Here is a 20,982-nt window from a genome sequence, read left to right on the forward strand (position 1 = left end):
AACTCTGCATTTTTCCTGGTCTGCCTGGGACTCGAATTTCTCCAGGGTGGATTGAGAGACTGGCGTAGATGAATTCAGTGTCTGCCCCGTACCTATCACCGTAGAGATGCCCGGCAACTGCTTATTAAACCCCAAATCAGAAATTCTGTACAGTCCAGTCTGTGCAAGCAGGAAACATGATATCCAGTCTGTGGCTCACCAGAAAGGCAGGGCAGTGGGGTGGTGGGGGACACAGACTCAGCCAGAACCCCAGCCCTGCCCCCCGCCCTCTCCATTGCACTCTTGGGCACGTCATTGACCCCTCAGAAACTTTCGTCTCCTCACCTGCAAACAGGGCCCATGAGAGCCGTGACCTTGCAGTTGGATCTCGTGCTGAAGGGCGTGATAATGATGTGAGCCTGCGGTAGTTACCTGTCTCATGGCCCCCCTCTGCCCCTTGCCTCCAGGAAGCCTTCCTAGATGAAGACTCCAAGACTTGAAATCCTTTCTGTGGATAAATAAAAGTTAGAAGATGCAGGCAGAAGCCTGGGATGGGGTATTCCTCGCCCTCCTCAGGCTAACATCTGATACCACATTTATCACATATGCCTCCGGCAAAGATCTAGGCCCGTGTTTCTCAGCCGCTGCTGCCCACTGCCTTCTGCCCCATGGAACAACAGTGAAGTGTCTTTGCTCCTGGACTGTACTGGGGTCTGCTGGGAGCAGGGGCGAGGAGCTTCAGCCCCAGAAGGGACTGACCTCATCTGGAGTTCTCAAGAGGGGTTCAAAGACACCATATACAGTGATCCAGAACCAACAGCGTAGGTCCTGGGGTCACCCCAGGCCCCATAACCCATAATTTGGGCTTCCAAATTAAATAGAGAAAACCCAGTTTAAATTTGAACTTCAGATAACAAATTTGCTTTTTAGAATAAATGAGTCCGTCCCTGGTATTAGTTGAGTTTGCTTATGCTAGAAAAGTTATTTTTGATTGTCTAAAATTTAGATGTAATTGGTACCCTCTGTTTTATTTGTATGCTTCTTTTTCCCTTTAGTTATTTATGCTAAATATGGAAACTCTCCACTTGATTTCAGTGAGGGGAGTGGTCTGAGTACATGGATTCTCACAAGCTCTCAGTGGTTACAGGACACCCCCAGCCCCCAGCACTAGGGGAGTCTCATTTATAATAGCTTATCTATAGCATGGGCAGATTTCTTATTATCACTGTATCACTGTCATCTCGTTGTTCATCGATTTCCTCTAGCAGGCACCAGTAATGACTCCTAGCCTTGAGATTTTAGCAAGTGCCACACTGGAGGCTCTTTCAGGGTCAGGGGAATGAGACCCATCATTGTTACTGGGTTTTGGCATATCAAATACGCCACAGAGAGCTTGCCAGACTCTGCCGTGTGGACAGGATACTCTCGGTAGCCTGCCGGGTACTCTGAGAGCTAGAACTAGACAATAATCTTCCGGGAGCTTGGTTAATAAGAGTCTCTGGGTCTTGGCCGTTGATGGGATTACACTGCGCTGGGAGTTGGTGGGCGTAATACCTAGCTACTGGAAGATGGGGGATCTGGGTGGAGGAGGCCCAGTCCCGAACCGAGCAGCCTTGGAGATCTCAGTCCCGGGTCTTGCACACCTGGGTTCCTCTGCCATTTCCTTCATGGGTGAGGTTCATCCAAGCTTGTTGAGAGTGGTCTTAAGCATGGCTGTGACTGGGTCCCCGAGGTCTTCAGCTGCTGGGGCTCTGCTCGTTGCGGGAAGGGAAACTCAACCAGCCCCCCTCCAAGGGGCCCTGGTGAAAACAGCTAGGCACAGGGGCAGGAGACTCTCAGATTTCTTGTTAGGAACCAAAAAAGAAAAAAGGGAGTGAACAAGCCACGGGATAGGGGTAGTGTGTTGTTTGCTCTGACAGCCTCCAGGAAGTCTGATTTCTATAACAAACCCCACCCCAGTGCCCAATCTGATCAGCTCCAGTATAACTACTCACTGAGCTGTGGCACCGCCCCACCATCTGTTTCCAGAATATCCCTGACCCTTTCATCCATCCAAAAAGGAAGCTTGAGGGAAAAAAAAAGACACTTCTCTCTTTCTCTCTCTCTTTTTTGATGTTTTACTCTTTTTTCTTCTTTCTTAAATTGTGACAAAGCACACAGAGAATTTCCCATCTGTGCTTTTCAGTGGGATGTTCCGTGGCATTCCCTCCTTCGCATTGTTGTGTAGTAGGCACCATCATCCTTTTCCGGGGCCTTCATCTTCCCAGAGCCAGACTCTGTGTCCATGAACAAAAGTCCTCCCCTTCCTGCCCAGTCCCTCCAGCCACTCACTATTCTTTCTGTCTCTGTGAAATGGAAAGCTCAGGGCTCCCTGCTTTGGGGGACCACACTAGACTCAGACTCTGTGACCATCTTATTTCACTAAGCAGAAGGTCCTTGAGGTTCATCCTCGCTGCAGCAGGCATCAGAACGGTCCTCCTTTTTTGTAAGTGGTCTGGGGGTGAAGGATTGGGCCACACCTGGTGGGGCTCAGGGGATCTATGCAGTGCTGGGGACCAAATCAGTACAACCTCTCCGGCACAGAATATCCCTTCTGGGGAAAGTGGGGTTCTGTTCCCCTGTATGTGTACTCTGCCTTTTACTTTTCCCTTCATGCATCAGCATTCTCTCTCGCTACCCCTCCCTTTCGGGGGCTGTCATGAATGAGGTTGTTGTGAAGAACAGGCGTGCAAACAGGACCAAGGGCGCTTCAATTGACATGCTTCTCATAGCGGGTAAATGTGGGCAGGGGTGATAAAGCCTTCTCCTTCCGAGGAGGAAGTGGGCACAGAGAAACAAGAGCAGTTTGTCCTTAGGACACTGTGCTTTCCCTATGAGTCTATTGGTTTGTTTACTTGAGGGGCCCTCCAATCAGGGCTCGGATTATTGGGGGCCATTCTGGATTATACTCAGCAGCCAGATAGGCAGTTCAGTGTCAGACCCCAGAGATGGGGTTGGTGCGCTCGGGCCCTGCAGTGGGAGCCACTGGACCACCAGGGTCACCTTAGGGTGCTCAGGAGGCCATATGCTGCCAGGACTGGAACCTGGGTCAGGCATCGTGCTTTCTCTCTTATTTCATATACCCCAGGAGGAGGATTCACCCACCATCACCCCAGACAAGGAGCCTGAAGCTCATACGGGCATTTCCCCAAGCTCACCCAGCTGGTCCATGAGAGCAGTGGGGAGGTAATCAGTTAGTGGGAAGTGCAGTTTTCTGGTTATGGCCAGTTATAAGCACCCAGTTACGGTCACTTGACTGGACACGTATCCATTGGATGCTATTAGCAGTTGCATTGGCTTCCTTCCCCCAGGCCACTGCAAACACTTTCACAGATGTCCCTTGGCCTGTCCCAGACACATCTTAGCAGCCAGCACCTTTCCAAGGAGAGCCACACCCCTCCCAGAAGGCCCCTCACCACCACCTTGTTCCTACAAAAGTGCTCTCAGGCCCTCTCAGCTTGGGGCTGCTTCCCAGATGGAGACCTGCATGCAGACACCCTCTAAATGCTGATGAACTCTGAGTCACCCATCCTTTGTGGGATTCTTCTGGGCGCTGAGTAACTCAGTCCTCTGGTTCCTCTGCCTGGTGACCCAGACCCGAAGGCTGTTTTTACTGGTACTATTGAAGAGCATCTCTCATCAGACATTTTGAGGTCAACTTGTCTAAGAAATCTGTGGCTGTCTTAATGCTGCACATGCTCTTTAATCAAAGCTCAAAGCTCTGGTGCCGTTACTATAAAATCAAGCCTAGGGGCTGGAGCAATAGCACAGCGGGTAGGGCTTTTGCCTTGCATGCGGCCAACCCGGGTTCAATTCCCAGCATCCCATATGGTCCCCTGAGCACCGCCAGGGGTGATTCCTGAGTACAGAGCCAGGATGCATCTGTGCATCACTGGGTGTGACCCAAAAAGCAAAATAAATAAATAAAATAAAATCAAGCCTAGCAACGGCCCCTACCACATACACCATAACGCACAGTGTTGCATTAAGTGGGTAGTGTACATAAATTACTTAGCATAACCCTGACAGCTTTTATAAGCAGACAGTCATTGTCAGGTTTTGAATCCAGCACACAAAGCCTGCTAGGAGCCACATTCCCTTCTGAGGGAGCTCCATTAGAAAGGAAACCTTCCCCCAGTAAGCATGCCAGTCAGAGCCATAGCTCCAAAGCATTCCTCTCTGGGTAAACTGTGTCCTCTGTTGCATGTGAATTTTTTTCCCTGATAACTCACAGTCACTTTTTAAAAAAATCAAACATTTTCCTTTTAGAGTCTTTAGATTTTCAGAAAATGACAAAGTTGGAAGAGAGTGCCTCTCCACGCCTCTCTGGTTTTCCTACTTTATCATAACATTCCCACAGACGAGATCGGGCGCGTTCAGGGTGGTATGGAGCGATAGCACAGCGGGTAGGGCGTTCGCCTTACAAGCGGCCAACATGGCCAACCCGAGTTCGATTCCTCCGCCCCTCTCGGAGAGCCCGGCAAGCTACCGAGAGTATTGGATATGCCAGACACAGTAACAACAAAGTCTCCAATGGAGACGTTACTGGGCCCGCTCGAGCAAATCGACGATCAACGGGAGGGCCTTTACCTTTACCTTTACCTTATCATAACATTCCCACAGCTCGACTTCACACCAAGACATCACGGCTATTAGTGGAACTTTCAGGATCCACCACCCAGACCAGGAGCCCATGTTGCTTTTGACCATCACGGTCACAGTCACGGTCCTCCCATTGTTCATCAATTTACTTGAGCGGGCCCAGTAACATCTCCATCGTGAGACTTGTTGTTACTGTGTTTGGCATATCAAATATGTCACAGGTAGCTTGCCAGGCTTTGCCGTGCGGGCGAGATACTCTCGGTAGCTTGCCCGGCTCTCCGAGAGGGGCAGAGGAATCGAACTCGGGTCGGTCAAGTTGGCCGCTTGCAAGGCAAATGCCCTACCGCTGTGCTATCGCTCCAGCCCACCATCATTTTCTCTAAATCTACTCAGGTCTCAGCTGGTTTCTCCACCTTCCCTGACTTTATTCTCCACCTCAGCAGCCTGGAATTGTCCTAACCAGGTGTCCGAGACAGTGTTGCCTGCAAGAATTATCTGATGTTTTTCTCCGCTCAAACCAGATCTGGGCACTTTCAGACATCATGCCACAGAGGTGAAATATCCTTTCAAACCCCATCATATCAGGGGATATACCCAGTATCTTCCTGACACCTCAGGGAATTTACCCTCACCTCCTGTTAAGCTGCATGTGCCAGCGACACTTTCCTCTTTCAATGCACTCTTCTCTGGACTCGAGTCACTATGGACAGGACCCTGAACGAAGAAGTGGGCAGGGACCTGGCGGAGGGGATTAAGCTCTGTCCTGGAGGTGGGTGTGGCTGCAGATGTTCATCTCCTCTGTAGAGATCATTATCTAATTTACTTACTCGGTCCTGCATTTGGATCACGTGGGCTGGGCGATACTAGAAAACTACCTTACTCATTTGTTAGCTCAAATAATCCCAGCTCTGGTTACTGGAGCTCTTTCCTGTTGGGGGTCCTGTCACCTTGACGTGTTCCTATTTTTATTTGGGGGCTTTTTTTTTGAGGCGGTGGGGTTCTTCCTTAGCGGTCCACTATTGCAAACTATGCCAGGCTTTCTCTGTCCCCGGTCCCAGAATCAGTCATAATCTTTTTGCTGGACATTCTTGTTCGGTTACTCAGCTCAGTTTGGTGAAAACTTCCTGTGCATACCAGGTGCTCTGCTGGGCTCTAGGCAGAAGATGGTGGGTGGCTGGTAAATGTTTAATCTTCGGCCCTGGGGCAAAGGTGAAGCAGGGTCTGGTGGTATAAAGAGTACACAGCACATTCTTTACACATACGATGAACTGTGAACTTCTTTTTCCTCCATTGTGTCTTCCTCTCGGCCAACTGATACTGAGCACTTTAAGTGACTTTTGTCAACCTCTGGCCTCATACACAGCTTGTGGCTGTGATTTTTACAAAGGCTTGAGCTTCCCACCAGAATGTCAGCAAAAGTCTTTGTTCACTTGATTAGCGAGATCAAAATGAAGTACGGACAGGTGCTAGACCCTCACCTGCTCCTGCTGACTGGGGACTGCTCTGAGGACAGACAATGGCTTTCTGGGGAACCTCCAGGACTGGAAGGCTGTGTCCAGGGCGTTCTGCACTGAGTCTGAGGGGCGGACTTCAGGCTTGGCCTGCTCTGACACAAGCTGCCCGCCAGCTTGCCTCAGTGGCAACTCTTGGAGTGCAGGCCATCAACAAGATGGAACCTCAAGTTCTGAACCTCAAGTACTTCTGGACCTCTGTGGCATGCGTACTCCCTGCGGCTGCCTTCAGGCTCTGGAAGGTGACTTGGAAAGTCACAGGCTTGGAAGAAGGTGTGCTCTCACCTTAGAAAGTAGCATATCCAGCATGTTAGGACAGTGGAGCTCGGAAGCCTCAGAACACAGACAATAACAAAACCTAGTAAAAATAATTAAGAAGGGTGAGAGTTAATGTTTTGTATGTGTTACTGTTGTCCCTGATATAATTTAATTGTATGCTTGTTGGGCTGGAGCGATAGCACAGCGGTAGGGCGTTTGCCTTGCACGCAGCCAACATGGCCAACCCGAGTTCGATTCCTCCGCCCCTCTCGGAGAGCCCGGCAAGCTACCGAGAGTATCTCGCCCGCACGGCAGAGCCTGGCAAGCTCCCCGTGATGTATTCGATATGCCAAACACAGTAACAACAAAGTCTCCAATGGAGACGTTACTGGGCCCGCTCGAGCAAATCGATGTCAATGGGAGGACCGTGACCATGACCGTATGCTTGTTTAGGTTTTGTTTGTTTGTTTGTTTGTTTGGGGCCCACACCTGACAGTGCACAGGGTTACTCCTGGCTCTGCAGCCAGGAGTCACTCCTGACAGTGCTCAGAAGACCATATGGGGTTCTGGGGATCAAACCCGAGTTTGCTGCGTGGAAGACAAGCACCCTACCCACTATATTGTCTCCCCGGCTCCAATGTAATTGTATGCTTATATCACCTTAATTTTTATTAACATACTTGTTTATCAACCAGTTCACATACACACACACACAAACACACAAAATCCCAAATAATTTGCTTTCACGTGCTGGTGCCAGCTGGCCCAACAGTGAACATGCTGGGAATACCCATGGGCCTTCCAGTACAGAGCTGGGATCCTCTGAGCTGCATCCAAGGCAGGACACAGCCACATTAATAACCTGCCTCGAGAAAGACATCAGCATGCCCAGAGAATCCCATTTCCACATACCCATGGTTTTGTCTTCTCCGTATCATCTAGTTCTCACATCCTTTTTTCTTTTCTCTCATAACCTGTCATGTAAAGCACTTTTATAAGCATAGAAAGCAGGTATGCAGGCTGGTCAGACAATATGAGAGGCGAGGTGCTTTCCTTATATGCAGCATATCCCACTTCAATCCTCAGCAACACATATACCCCCCCTCCCCCAAGCACGAGCAGGCAGGCCTCCCTGAGCACAGAGCTAGGAGTAGCCCCTGAGCATTGCTGGGCATGCCTCCACCCCCCCCCCCCCACCAAATATAAAGCAGAAAGCAGGGACAAACTGTGGCTTCAATAATCTAGATGCTCTGAGAACACAGGTTTTCGAGTTCAATACATAACCACTTCCTGGTTGCGAGACCTTGAACAAGTCACTTAACCTCTCTGAGCTTCTGTTTCTTAGTTTCTTTTTGTTTTTGTTTGTTTGTTTTTGCTTTTTGGGTCACACCCGGTGATGCTCAGGGGTTCCTCCTGGCTCTGCACTCAGGAATTACTCCTGGTGGTGCTCAGGGGACCATATGGGATGCTGGGATTCAAACCCAGGTTGGCCATGTGCAAGGCAAACGCCCTACCCACTGTGCTATCGCTCCAGCCTCTGTTTCTTAGTTTCTTAATCCACAAAATGGGCTCAAAAGTACCTTCGCCACCCCACCAAGATTATTCTGGTGGATGAACATAGCTGCAACAGGCTCTGGATCCTGTGTCCCTTCCCTCCACCACTGTAGTGGCATGAGTAATCACTGACAAATGGCAGGGTTCATAACAAGTGTTCATGACAACCCCAAGGTCCAGAGTCCACTCCCCCACATGATGCACGGTCTCTGGGACTCCAGGCCTGTCGCCTGTGGGTACCCCGTAAGCAAACGACTTTGATTTTTTTTGTTTTAACATGCCTTATACCCATTTCAGGGCTTGACACAGAAATTGAAAGGATAACAAAGAGAACAAGTAGATAATCTGGGGGGCGGGGGCGGCGGAAAGGGGGGCGGGAATATCAGTTGTGGTTTCTGGAGTAAATCATTGACTGGCATTTGTTCAAGCTGATACGAATTTAGCTGTGGGTGTGGCCATGGCTAATCCAGATGGCGACAACATGCTCTCAAAGGTGGCGTGGAAAACATTAGGAATTATAGAAATATAGAGATCATAGGAATATAACACATGGGACCTCAAAACTAACACAAAAGGATAACCACATTACACAACATATGGTCAGAAAACAGAGGAAAGTTAAAAGAAGGCACTGGCACGGGTTTTAAATGAAACTTTTGAGACTTGTTGGTAGTTGGCTTTGACCACACAATCCACGGACAGCCTCCCAGGCGCACAGCCCAGAGCTTTCATCTCTTTGGAGCTTTTGAACCACACCCCATGGTGCTCAGGGGTTGCTCCCCATGGAGGCTCAAAGGTGCTAGCATCAAATCTGGAGCCTCTGCGACCAGTGCTAGCTTTTAATGTGGGTTTTTCTGCCCATGGGTTTACTTCTCCCCACCGCTTGCCCCATCTGTCTCCTTGTAGTTACCAGCAGCTGTTTCTGAGAAAATCTGACCTGGCTTCTGGTAGAGCAAGCCTGCTAACCAGAGGAAAGCAACTTTGACCTTACAAAATCTCTGACCTTTAACTCCCAACATCAAGTGTTAGAAAGAAAAATAAATAAGGCCAGAATGATTGTACAGCAGGCAGGGCTCTTGCCTTGCATGCAGCCGACCTGGGTTCAATCCCTGGCATCCCATATGGTTCACCAAGCCCATCAGGATTTATTTCTGAGTGCAGAGCCAGGAGTAACCCCTGAGCACCACTATGTGTGACCCCCCCCCAAAAAAAAGGAAGGAAGGAAGGAAGGAAGGAAGGAAGGAAGGAAGGAAGGTCAAAGCCTTGATTTATATTTCCTTTTTGGACCAGAAGAGCAGATTGAAGTCTTTGCTGCATTTCCACTGGTTTGGTACCTTCCCCTTAGAGAGCGGACCTATGGAGCTCTCTGCAGCATCAGTGACAGAACCCAGCTCTGACGAGCCTCTCATCCAGTGCCATTGGCAGTTCAGGGTTCAGCCTGAGCCAGAACACAAAGCCAGTGGCCCTGTTTGGGCTGCCATTCTCAGTGCAACTGAGTCAAAAGCCAAGGCTCATCAAGGGATGAAAGGATAAACAAAACGTGGCGACCACCTTCAGTGGGCTGGCACTCTGCCTTTAAAAAGAAGAGAAGTCTGGGGCCAGGGAGAGAGTTCAGAGGGCTGGAGCACATGGTTGGCATGCACAGGGTCTCAGGTTCAATCCTCAGCACCACATGTCCCCTCCCTAACACCAGTCACTATAGCTCTGGTGGCCTCCAGCACTGCTGGACTGCCAGTGCTCTCTTTGTCTGTCTGTCTGTCTGTCTCTCTCTCTCTCTCTCTCTCGCTCGCTCTCATACGCACACACACACTCTTATTTTTATTTAAAAAATGAGAAGGAAATTCTGTTCCAGAGAGATATCTCCAAGGACTGGCAAAGGACATATTTTGCATTCAGGAGAGCCAAATTTTACCCTCAGCTCTGCATGGTTCGCCACACACCACTGCAGGTGACCCCAAAACTCAGAACTGGGAATAGGTCCTGATCACTGTTAGGAGTGACCTTCAAGCTAAAATAAATAAAGAACAAAGGGTAAAAAAAAGGAGTATACACACACACACACACACACACAAGAGCTAGTACATACACTTGCCTTGCACACGGTCGACTTTAGATCCATCCTTGGTACCACATATGGTCTCCTGAGCCCAGAGCGATTCCTAATCACAGAGCCAAGAGTTAACCCTGAGCACAGCTGGGTGTGGTCAAATTTTTTTTCTAAGAAAGGAAATTTTGATGTATTCTACAATGTAGACGAATCTTTATTTATCTGTTTATTTTTTAATGTGGAGTAATCTTAAGGGCACTATGCTGAATGAAATACACCTATAACAAAAGGACAAATGCTCTATGGTTGTTCTTGTATAAGGTATCTAGAGTAGACAGATTCCTAGAGATAGGCAGTGGAAAACTTCCCACATTCTCAGGTCTCCAAGGTCACCCCAGAACCAGGTTATCTAGCCAAAGCTTGCTGGGCCTCCTTGGCTCTGATTGGTTCACCTAGCCCCATTCACTACAACTGAACTCATCACTATGGCCACAGAACATGATTGGCTGATTGCAAGCCCTGCCCACAACCATGGGTTGAGAGGTTGAAGGGGTTTTCCCTGGGTGGGTTCTGGCGTCTCAGGCATGGAGTGCTTGAGAGGTCTGAGAGATGACCACTCCTTTAAGTGCCTCTGTAGTTGGTTGACAGGGAGGCACATTCACCTTCACATCCGAGCAGGAGCGGGGGTTTGGCCGCCTCTGCCAGTAATCTCTGCCAGGTGGGAGTAGACCCCTTCCGTGTCAGCCCACTTCCTCAGTAAACCTTTAACCACTGGAGAACACTATTAGGGTCCCTATAAGCTACCGGCAATGTCCTGGGGAAGCCTGAACTGGGCTCTTGGTTTCTCTGATTGCTGTCCTCACCGGCTCCAGCAAAGAGTCTTCAGGGTAGACACATGGATCCATGCCTTGTTGGCTAAGGTTGTAGCTAAGAGCTGTGTTCAGGGCCCAGAGCTTGAGAAGCCTCCTTTGGAATACAACCTAGCTGAAGCCACAGGGCTTCTCGTGTTTGGCAGATAGATCCACCCTGTTTCTCCCTCAGTGTCCTAGTGCTCCCCTCTCCCCCTCCAGGCCACAGCAGGAGAAAGGTGAGTGGAAGATAGCCATCTCCTCTCCGCAGTGAACCTTTGAACTTCATCTCTGTCTTGAAAATGTGGGTCTTTCTCTGCCAAGATATTGGGCAAACGGAGACAGAAACTGAGAGGAAAAAAGGAGAAAGAACAGAGAGAAGGAGATGAGAGAGGGAGGGGTGACAGGGAGCTAGTGTGCACTTGGGGTGACCCCCTCATCCCTCCAAGTCTGCAGGAGACCTAGAATAGGAAAGGCAGCAAGTGACTGTGTCCAGAGATGTCACTGTTTAACTGCTGAGCCCAGGGAGAAATGAGGACCCAAGCCTTGGCAGTTATTTCTCAGGCTGAGGTGGGATTTGATGTGGTCACCCTGGAGAATATCTCAAGCACATTCTACAGGGCCAGAGGGCAAAAGTTTCCCTCCACAGGTGCTAATGGAACAGCCACTGAGAATCTGGGTGTGGAGGAGCAAAGACCTACTGACAGTCATCTGAGATCCCTATCCTCCCAAAGAGCTCAGCTCCAGGAGGGCAGAGGCAGTCCCTGAGAGCAATAGCATGGATGGAAAGAGTTGGCCAGGGGGTCTCTGAGAGCTAGCTGGAATTCAGGATTGGCACTTTAATTGTCTCTCCCAGGACCTGAGGACCCACTTGGCCAGTCCTGGGCATAGCTTCCACCACCGAGGACCCCAGTGTGAACAAAAGAGACAAATAGCCTCCTCTTTTTTTATTTTATTTTTTAAAATTTTTATTAGTGAGACACCATGAAGTACAGTTGTAGACTTACAAATTTTTGTGCTTGGGTTTCAATTATACAATGATCAAATACCCATCCCTCCACCAGTGCCCATTTCCCACCACCACAGATCCCAGTATCCCTCCCACCCCAGAAAGAGAGGGATAGAAATAGAAAGATTGCATTCATCTGGGGAACATAAAGTAACAAAATAGGAAACTAACACCCAAGAATGGCCGAAAAAGCCTCCTCTTAAAGGAGACCTTTCTCTGTGCTCAGCAGCTCATTCTCAAGCCACCAATTAGGAGAGTCTCTGAGTGTAACTCAGTGGCACTCTTGGCAGGGTGTCTGATGCAAAGAAAGTCCCAGGAAATGGGGTGGGGGGGTGAACGGTGGTGGTGGTGATGATGATGTGTGATAAGACCCATGGCGGACCCCCAATCCCAACCTTGGGGAGCATCAAGGATGCCTTCCTCAGGGCAGGTGACTCACCAAGGGACCAAAGTGTCTATAAACTCCTCTACAAACCTAGTCTTCATGTCTATGCTTACCTGAGTGTGAAAGGCAAAGCGGGCAGCCTGCAGTTGACTGGCCCAAAGCCTGTGCCCACCGCTGACCTCCTCTGTCCCCACAGGTCACCTTCCCACGGGTGAAGAGCTCATCTCCTTGGCCGGGGTCACAGCCATCAAACCCATCCCAATCGTCATCACATTTCTTCTTCCAAGGCATCCGGCAGCCACCCATGCCTAGGACCTGGTCCCAGGGGTCCCCCAGGCCTACCACCATGCCGCCTGGCCCCCACCAGCGGCCCCTGAGTGCCAGTGGGAAGGTGTTCTCCTTCATGATGGAGGGCAACCCAAGAGCTCCTCTCATCAAACAAGGTACTGAGGGTCCGGGACAGGGAGGGCATGGGGCCACATGAATGTGCCTAGGGTTTCATTATTTTCTCAGATTTTTTTTCCACAACAGCTCCTCTGCGGGATCTCAGAATCCATGGGTTGGGTGGGGGGTGCAGGAGGCCACATAAATGTAAGGGGCACCTAAAAATTATTTTTTTGATTAACATATTTTCCCCAATAATGGCATCATTTGAGTGCTGACATCAGTAACCTGCTCCTTCTTCTTCTTCTTCTTCTTCTTCTTCTTCTTCTTCTTCTTCTTCTTCTTCTTCTTCTTCTTCTTCTTCTTCTTCTTCTTCTTCTTCTTCTTCTCCTCCTCCTCCTCCTCCTCCTCCTCCTCCACCTTCTTCTCCTCCTCCTTCTCTTTCTCCTTCCTCCTCCTCCTCTTCCCCCTCTTCCTTCTCCTCCTCCACCCCCTCCTCCTCCTCCTCCTTCTTCTGCCACACCCAGTGATGCTCAGGGTTATCTACTGGCTCTGTAATCAGGGATGACTCTTGGTGGGGCTCAGGAGACCATGTGTGGTGCAAGGGATTGAACCTGGGTCAGCCACGTGCAAGGTCTTTGCCCCGTCCTATTTTCTACAGCCCCTTACCTGCTTTTTAAAAGTCATCACTTGGTCATGAACGCCTTTCCCATGTCAGTACAAGGGCTGCATCATCGGTACGACTAGTGGCCGTGAGTCAAACAAACCCAGGTTCAAGACTGGACTATCCCTGACTGGCTGCTGTGGCCTTTGGCAAGTGGCTTGATGCCCTGTGCCTCGTGGTCCTTCTTTATAGGATGGCGATGGGACTGGGTACATCCCTGGAGGCCTGGGTGATCACACCACCGTGCCCAAGCTGCACCCCACCCTTGGGTCGTTGCACTGAACCCACAGCTTGCTAGCTGAGTTTCACCAGGAGAGGCCCCCTGAGCAGCGCCAGGGAGACCCTAACTAAATGCCTAAGATGAGGATGGTGCTGAAGAGACCCTTATCACTAGGTCATCATGAAGGTAGAGTGGGGTCTGGCTTGTGAGGTATCGCAAATGCTGATCACTCCCAGGTGCCAGGCACCACATTCACACTCAGCAGACATTAGATCTAGGAGCGGGACCTGGGTCACATCCTGTGGTGCCCAGAGAATGCTCCTGGCTCAGTGTTCAGGGGTTGCTCCTGGCAGTGTTTGGGGAACTACGTGATGTTCTCCTGCCCCCAGAGCCCATACACACTAGCCCTTGAGTCCTCTCCTCCCCAGTCTTCAATATTACAAGTCTGAAAAACAAATTTGCTCTTCAGCAGAGATATTCTACTTGGTTTCTACCATTCGTGATAGGTAGAGACTCACTCCAAATCCTAGACACTGGTCAGGGGCACACCCAGTGGGGAGGTCAACAGCCAGTTGGGGGAAGACCAACTGGCCAGAGTGCTCCTGCTGTCCGCACCCTCAGTCCCCCTAAGGACCACTGGGTCTGCCCTGATGGACCCCAAGCACTGCCCGGACTGGTGGTCTGAGGTCCCCAAGCCTCAACAGGCTCCAGCCTGCCCTTGGGAAACTCCTTTGGGAACTTCGCGCTGCTAGTTCCTGGGTCACTGAGGGCGTGACCCAGAGACCCAGGTCCTTGTGGCTCCGTCCCAGGCTGCCCCTGCCTGATGCTAGGAGCCTGGTCCCTGCGGTCAGCGTGCCAGCGGGCGGGCTCCCCTGTGTCTTACCAATAAAAACTGACCTCTGGCCTTCAGTCTGCTAAGTCGGATAACCTCAGTGTCCCCTGGTGCCACTGGACCCTGCCCTGTATGCTTGGTGCTGCCCTGCCCCCACCTCCACCTGGGGACTGCTGATGAGGACCAGGGCAGGCCAAGGTGGGACATTAAAGCCCCGCATGGGGGTAGTCACACAGAGCCTCAGACAGATGCAGTGGAACACGCGGGTCTGCAGAATCGGCTACACCCCCTCCTGGGGCCTGCGCCCTGAGAGTCGTGTTTAAATCTCAGTTCTAATATATAGTGTAGCACTGTAGCACTGTCCTCCTGTTGTTCATCGATTTGCATGAGCGGGCACCAGTAGCATCTCCATTGTGAGACTTGTTGTTACTGTTTTTGGCATATTGAATATGCCACGGGGAGCTTGCCAGGCTCTGCCGTGTGGGCGGGATACTCTCGGTAGCTTGCCGGGCTCTCTGAGAGGGAAGAAGGAATCGAACCCGGGTCAGCCGCATGCAAGGCAAATGCCCTACCCACTATGCTATTGCTCCAGCCCTCTAATATGTGTGTGTGTGTGTGTGTGTGTGTGTGTGTGTGTGTATAAAATCCAGCTAGCTGGAAAGGAGGGATTGGGTAGAGGAGGAGAAGAATCAGGGCGGTGTTCCAGACCTGAAATGAGGCAGCCTCTACCAGTTTAATCGTTTTTTGTTTTTTTGTTGTTTTTTTTTTTGGCTTTTTGGATCATACCAGGCAATGCACAGGGGTTACTCCTGGCTTATGCACTCAGAAATTATTACTTGCGGTGCTTGGGGGACAATATAGGATGCTGGAAATCGAACCCGGGTAGGCTGTGTGCAAGGCAAACGCCCTTGCCACTGTGCTATTGCTCCAGCCCCATGCATGTATTTTTAAAACTCTGTTTTGGTCTGGTGGTCTACCAGTTTAATTGTAACGAATTTAAATGTACAAACTAGCACTTTAGTTGCTGAATGGGAGGTTTTAGGGGGCTCGCTACTCACACACCTAGCAGGTATGACTCTCCTTTGGCACATTTTTATGAAGTCTAAATATAGACTAAGTCTCTCTAGTGTGAGGCTGTGTGCACATCATGTCCTAGAGTGTCCCTGGGGCCAGCAGGAGACCCTAGCAGGGCTCCACACACATGGCCACACAACTTTCACACACACACATACACACACATACACACACACACACACACACACACACACACACACACCACTCAGGAATGTGGACCAGGCCCTGAGCATATGCTCTCAAGCAATTATCAGAGCCCATCCCCCACTAATCAGGACATAACAGAATTAGGCCCACTCGAGCAAATCGATGAACAATGGGAGGACAGTGACAGTGACAGGTAGGGGAGGAGGGATGAGCTCCTTCCAGCTGGGTAAGCTTGGGCAGAGGTTTCTTCTCTGTACCCCACTTTTCACATTTGTCCATGGAATTAGCAAACTGATTTTGAGGGGTATAGACTGAGACATGAATCCCTTAACCCATAGAGTTTACTATTGCCTCAGAGAGATGGACATTAAGGAGATGATCACAGGAGCTGGACAGATCATACAGGGCTAAGGCACTTGCCTTGCAGTCAGCCGACACTGGCCTTATCTCTGGGACCACATACGGTCCCCTGAGCACCCTCAAGGGTAAGCCCTGAGCACAGAGCTAGGAGTAAACCTTGAGCTCTGCCAAGTATAGCCTCCCTCCTCTGCAAAAAGAAAAGGATCACAGAAGAACATCTCTGAAGCGTTAACATGACTCCTGCAGACAGGAGGGGTTCCCAGCGCCCTGTGATTCTGGCACAGACGACCTGACTCCGTGGGGGAGAATGGGGATCAAGAGGACAGTCCCTTAGGGACAGAGGGGGCTGGAACAGCGTTCTGAGTGGAAGGGACGTGCTGAGGCCGGATGGTGGGCGGGGCCTACATGAGCCAAGTTCAGAGTAAGGGAACCAGCCCCAGAGTACCTGGCAAGAGCACTTGCCCGCTGTGTTCGGTAGGGAAGAGTCCAACTCGGGGCAGGTTTGAGCTCACAGAGAAAGCAACCTGGGCATAACCGGCCTTTTCTTGTTTTCTCTGGGGAAGGGTTTTGTTGCATGCGTTGTTTTTACTGTCTGTAAGAGACAGTGAAGAATCTCAGCCCCTGGGGAAGCAGGATCAGAACTGTCCTGTGCTGGGATCTCAGCCTGTCCTCAGCATACACAGCTCTAGAGGGTAGGTGGGAGGTCAGGTTTGCTAGTCATTCCATGCATAAGACCCAACTGTTCTGTCCCCGCCCTTCACTCCTCCCCCACCTTATACCCTTGCCAGGACAGGTGTCCCAATATTGGTGTCCGCAGACATGTTTGAGATCTAAAGATTTAAAGATTTGTGCCCAAACACAATTTTTCCCATGCAAAATCAATTTGTGGTTGAAGAAATGCTCCTAAGTCTGATGGTGCAGACTCATTACTTGTTAGTGTCAACATTAATGTTTTATTACCTTTGAGAATGGTTGGTTCTATTTCTTGCTCCCTAACAAGAGTGAGAATCAGCTTCCCAGATATCGTAACTGGAAAGAACCAGGTAGCAAATATTTTAGGCTTTGTGGGCTCTATGTTCTTTGTCACAAGTCTCAACTCTGCCTTGGTAGCTAGAAAGCAGCCACAATCCAACATGTAAATGAACACAACTGCACCTGTGTTCCAATAAAACTTTATTGACAAAGCAGGCAGAGGGTCGAATGTGCCAACCTCTGCTCTGCCTCATTACTTCACATCATTTCCAATATCCCTTTAGAGCAGAACCTATTGGCATCCAGAGTCACACAGGTGGAAACTAAGACTCAGAGTAACAGTATTTACATCTGTGGATGGGCACCTATCCATGCAGTGTAGATTGAGCATGGATGACTCATCAACCCAAATGGCAGAGAAAAAAGAAATAAAAAGCCTGGAGAGAGACATGTCAGTGAGACCCAACACAGCTGACTCCAGAGAAGAGTGGGGAGCTGGCTCTTTCCTTGTCTGTGCCTCTGCGCTGCTTTCGTACCTTTTACTCCACAATACAAACCTTAGCGGGAAATGACTGTGAGGGTTAATGTGAAAATACTCTGCAAAACCGTAGGGGTCCATAAGCTCTCCTTTGTGGTCTCTGTTTGTCTTGTGTGCTAGTGTGGACCAGCGCTATCGGCCTGTCGGAACAGTCAATGACTGAGGGGATTCCCGGGACCTCCCAGACCACCGAGATTTACGTGGACCAGGACCTGGGCCAGCAGGATAAGGTGAGAACAGGACGACTACCTCCGCCACTGCCTCTCCCCTTGTTCTTCTCTAAGACCTAGAAGGTTGATTTTCTGTTTTGTTGAGGGGTGTGTGTGTGTGTGTGTATGTGTGTGTGTGTATGTGTGTATGTGTGTGTGTGTTTGCTTGTTCGATTTTTGTTCTGCTTCCAAGAGTCCACCTCTTTTGTTGTTATTGCTTTGGGCCACGTCAAGCAGTGCTCAAGGCTTACTCCTCGCTCTGCACTCAGGGATCACTCTTGGCCATGCCTGGAGAACCATATGGGGTGCCAGGCAAGTGCCCTACCCACTGGATTATCGCTTCCATCCAGAAACACCTTTTACTCCCAAGACTTTCACCCAAAAGTTAGGGTCCTCCTTATTTGATGGCAAACAATGAGGTCCACAGACACAAGGTGTTAAGCAACCACCATGGGCCCAGCTGTGTCCTGTGCACTTGACATTCCCTTGTGTATTCTCCACTAACTTTGGCAGAAAACTTTAATTCATGAGGAATCTGGAGCTCAGAGAGGTCCGGTGACTTGGCCACAGTAGCACCGTGCAAGAGGCCGAGTTGGGATGCAAACCAGGCCGGAGTTTGTATCTGAGCCAGCCCTCCTAGCTCCCTCATGGAAGCCTCGGGCTCATCCTGGAGCACGGGTCAGGGCTGGGGAGGATGTCGGAGACCTGGAAGAAGTGGTGGGCGCCAACTTCAGAGGAAGGTTCGGGGAGTGAAAGCAGAGAGGAAGCCTGAACAGGTCCCTGAGCATCCTGGGAAAGGACCAGGACAGTTGCTCCCCGTCAAAGAAATAGTTCACCAAGTTTCCATCAGCACCAGGGCCCGAGCCTGCAGCACAGGAGCAGAACCCTCTGGAACCTGCCTCTTGGCATGTGGTGCCTCAAAGACGCTGTGAACAGTCATAGTGCCCTGAGAAGGCCTTGACTGTAATGGCTTAACAAGCTGCCCCCAAACTTAGCAGCTTGAAACAACAATTATTTCCTAGGATCTACAGGCTGGGTCTGGAGGTACTTCTGCCTGTAGCCCTGACCTCACTCCTGTACCTGCAGTCCCCTGGCTGGCTTGGATGAAGAGCCGGGCGGGTGGTCTCCGGCGGCCTCACTCCTATGCCTGGTATAGTGGGCCCCTCTCTGAAGGCAGTGTTCATCCTAAGCACCTTCACAGCAAGGTGGTCTTCGAGTTCCCTTTAGGTTCTATGAGGCAGGTTTTGGGGGGAAGCCATCATGGGGGTCAGCCCCACCGTAGGGGGTGAGGCAAATGGACTCCACCCTTTGATGGCAGATGCAGGGTATTTGAATTTCATTTATTCATTTTTTCCCCCATTAAATTTTATTTTAGGCAGTATATGGTTTACAAAACTATGAATGGTAGGGTTTTCTTGCATAAAACTTTCCCACACACACCCTCCACAAGAGTGCCAGCTTTCCCCCACCATTCTTCCACCCCCCCCCCCCCCACACACACACACATGTTAAGCTTCCTACGAAGACTGGTTCTCAGTTCCTGTTGCCTTTGGCCATTCGTTGATCCCCTACTACATTTCTTTGTCCCCCACATATGAGAGAGATTGTTCTGTCTGTCCCTTTCCTCTTAACTTCACTCATCAGGATGCTGTCCAGATACATCCACTAGCAGCAAATTACATGACTTCATCCTTTTTTTCTGCTTTTTTGGGGGGAGAGAGGTTCATACCTGGTGATTCTCAGAGATTACTCCTGTCTCTGCACTCAAGAATTACTCCTGGCTCAGCAGGTAGGGCGTTTGCCTTGCACACGGCCAAACAGGTTCGATTTCCAGCATGCCATATGGTCCCCCGAGCATGGCCAGGAGTAATTCCTGAGTGCATGAACCAGGAGTAACCCCTGTGCATCGCTGGGTGTGACCCAAAAAGAAAAAAAAAAGAATTACTCCTGGAAGTTCTCGGGGAACCATATGGGATGCTGGAGATCGAACCCACGTTGGCATGTGTAAGACAACTGCCCTACCCACTGTACTATCGCTCTGGCCCTCACCCTTCTTAAAGCCAAGGAGAGTTGCATTTTATATATGTAGCATAGTTTCTTTAGGTATTTGAGTTTTAATCCCCCCCACTCATTAAGCTGAAGTGCACCACACAGCAACACTTGTGCCCCCCCCCCCCAGCCCCACCACCCTTTATCAACCCTTGATGCCCAATTTGCCACCTCAGAATTCAAATCACAATTGACAAAACAAATTAGCCTAGGTATGTTTTAAGAAAGGAAAACAGCGTTTCTTGACTCCTCTCATTGGAAAATTTCTGGTGTACTAGTTTTAGGTGAGGCCCAGGAGCTGAGATGATGTCATTAGAATGCACCCCATTCCCTGTCTCTCCCCTCTGCTTCCCTTGCCTGGCTTTACATGTCACGAAAGACAAATGCAAACTTCTGAGTCTGTCAGTGTAAATAAAGTTCCTGACCCAAAAGGAGCCAGATGCCTCTCCTGTGGAAGAGGTGGAAGTTCTGAGAAAGCTCTGATTTGGCCAGCATGGCTCCTGGGCATGTGGATGGTGGGTCCAGTCATGCCAAGACCACTGGGAAGGACAAATGCTCTCCCTGGGAAGGGATCAGAGTCCTCACCAGAAAGGCTGAAACCACAAAATTCACCACTACCCCTGTAGGCTTCTTTATACTCCTGTCCCCTAGCACCAGGAGTATATAGTAACTTCTCAATAAATTTGTTCCCTACCGGGTGGGTCCCAGCAGCCTCCACCATATTAAGGGCCCACACCATAGCTCCTGCCTAACTTTCTGCTTGTTCCTCCACCATCGCAGGATGGACAAAGAAGGAGGAGAACAACCTCCGCTTAATCCCTCAGTGTCTTCCAGAGGGGAGTTAACTACAAAGATTCAGCCCCAGCACAGCAAGAACACTAGAAAACTAATAGGGAAAAGGCATAGAAGCCCACAAAGATCAATGAGCAAAAACAAATCACAGAAGACATAAACAATACCATAAAAATCCTCAGTTTCTTTAGTGACACTATGATGATGATGTTCAGTGAGTTCAAGGAAACAATAGCACAAATAGCAAAGCACAAGAAAGTATGAGTCTTGATGAGAAAACCAGTCAGAAATGAAGAACATGGAAGGTGATGATAAAGTCAATAGAAGCTCTCAGAGCAAACATTTGTGGAATATAAAATAACATAACATGAGACTGACACCCAAGGACAATAGACACAAGGGCCAGGAAGATTGTTCCACAGTTGAAAGCCTGCCTCAGGAGCTGGGAGAGAAGGCAGCTGGAATAGAGAAGGGATCACTAAGACAATGATGGTTAGAGGGATTGATCA

General features: G+C 49.9%; 1 protein-coding gene across 1 annotated transcript in view; it reads left to right on the forward strand.

The window, feature by feature from the left end:
• FHAD1 (forkhead associated phosphopeptide binding domain 1) overlaps positions 1-20,982 on the forward strand; it is a 118,990-nt gene that overhangs the window by 18,702 nt on the left and 79,306 nt on the right. The window contains exons 4-5 of the mRNA XM_056122915.1: positions 12,429-12,675; positions 17,544-17,653. Coding sequence (XP_055978890.1) covers positions 12,429-12,675; positions 17,544-17,653 — 357 coding nt within the window. The remainder of the gene's footprint in view (positions 1-12,428; positions 12,676-17,543; positions 17,654-20,982) is intronic.

The sequence above is a fragment of the Sorex fumeus genome, unplaced genomic scaffold (genome assembly GCF_029834395.1).
Source record: "Sorex fumeus unplaced genomic scaffold, SorFum_2.1 ptg000047l, whole genome shotgun sequence".
NCBI classification, from domain to species: domain Eukaryota; kingdom Metazoa; phylum Chordata; class Mammalia; order Eulipotyphla; family Soricidae; genus Sorex; species Sorex fumeus.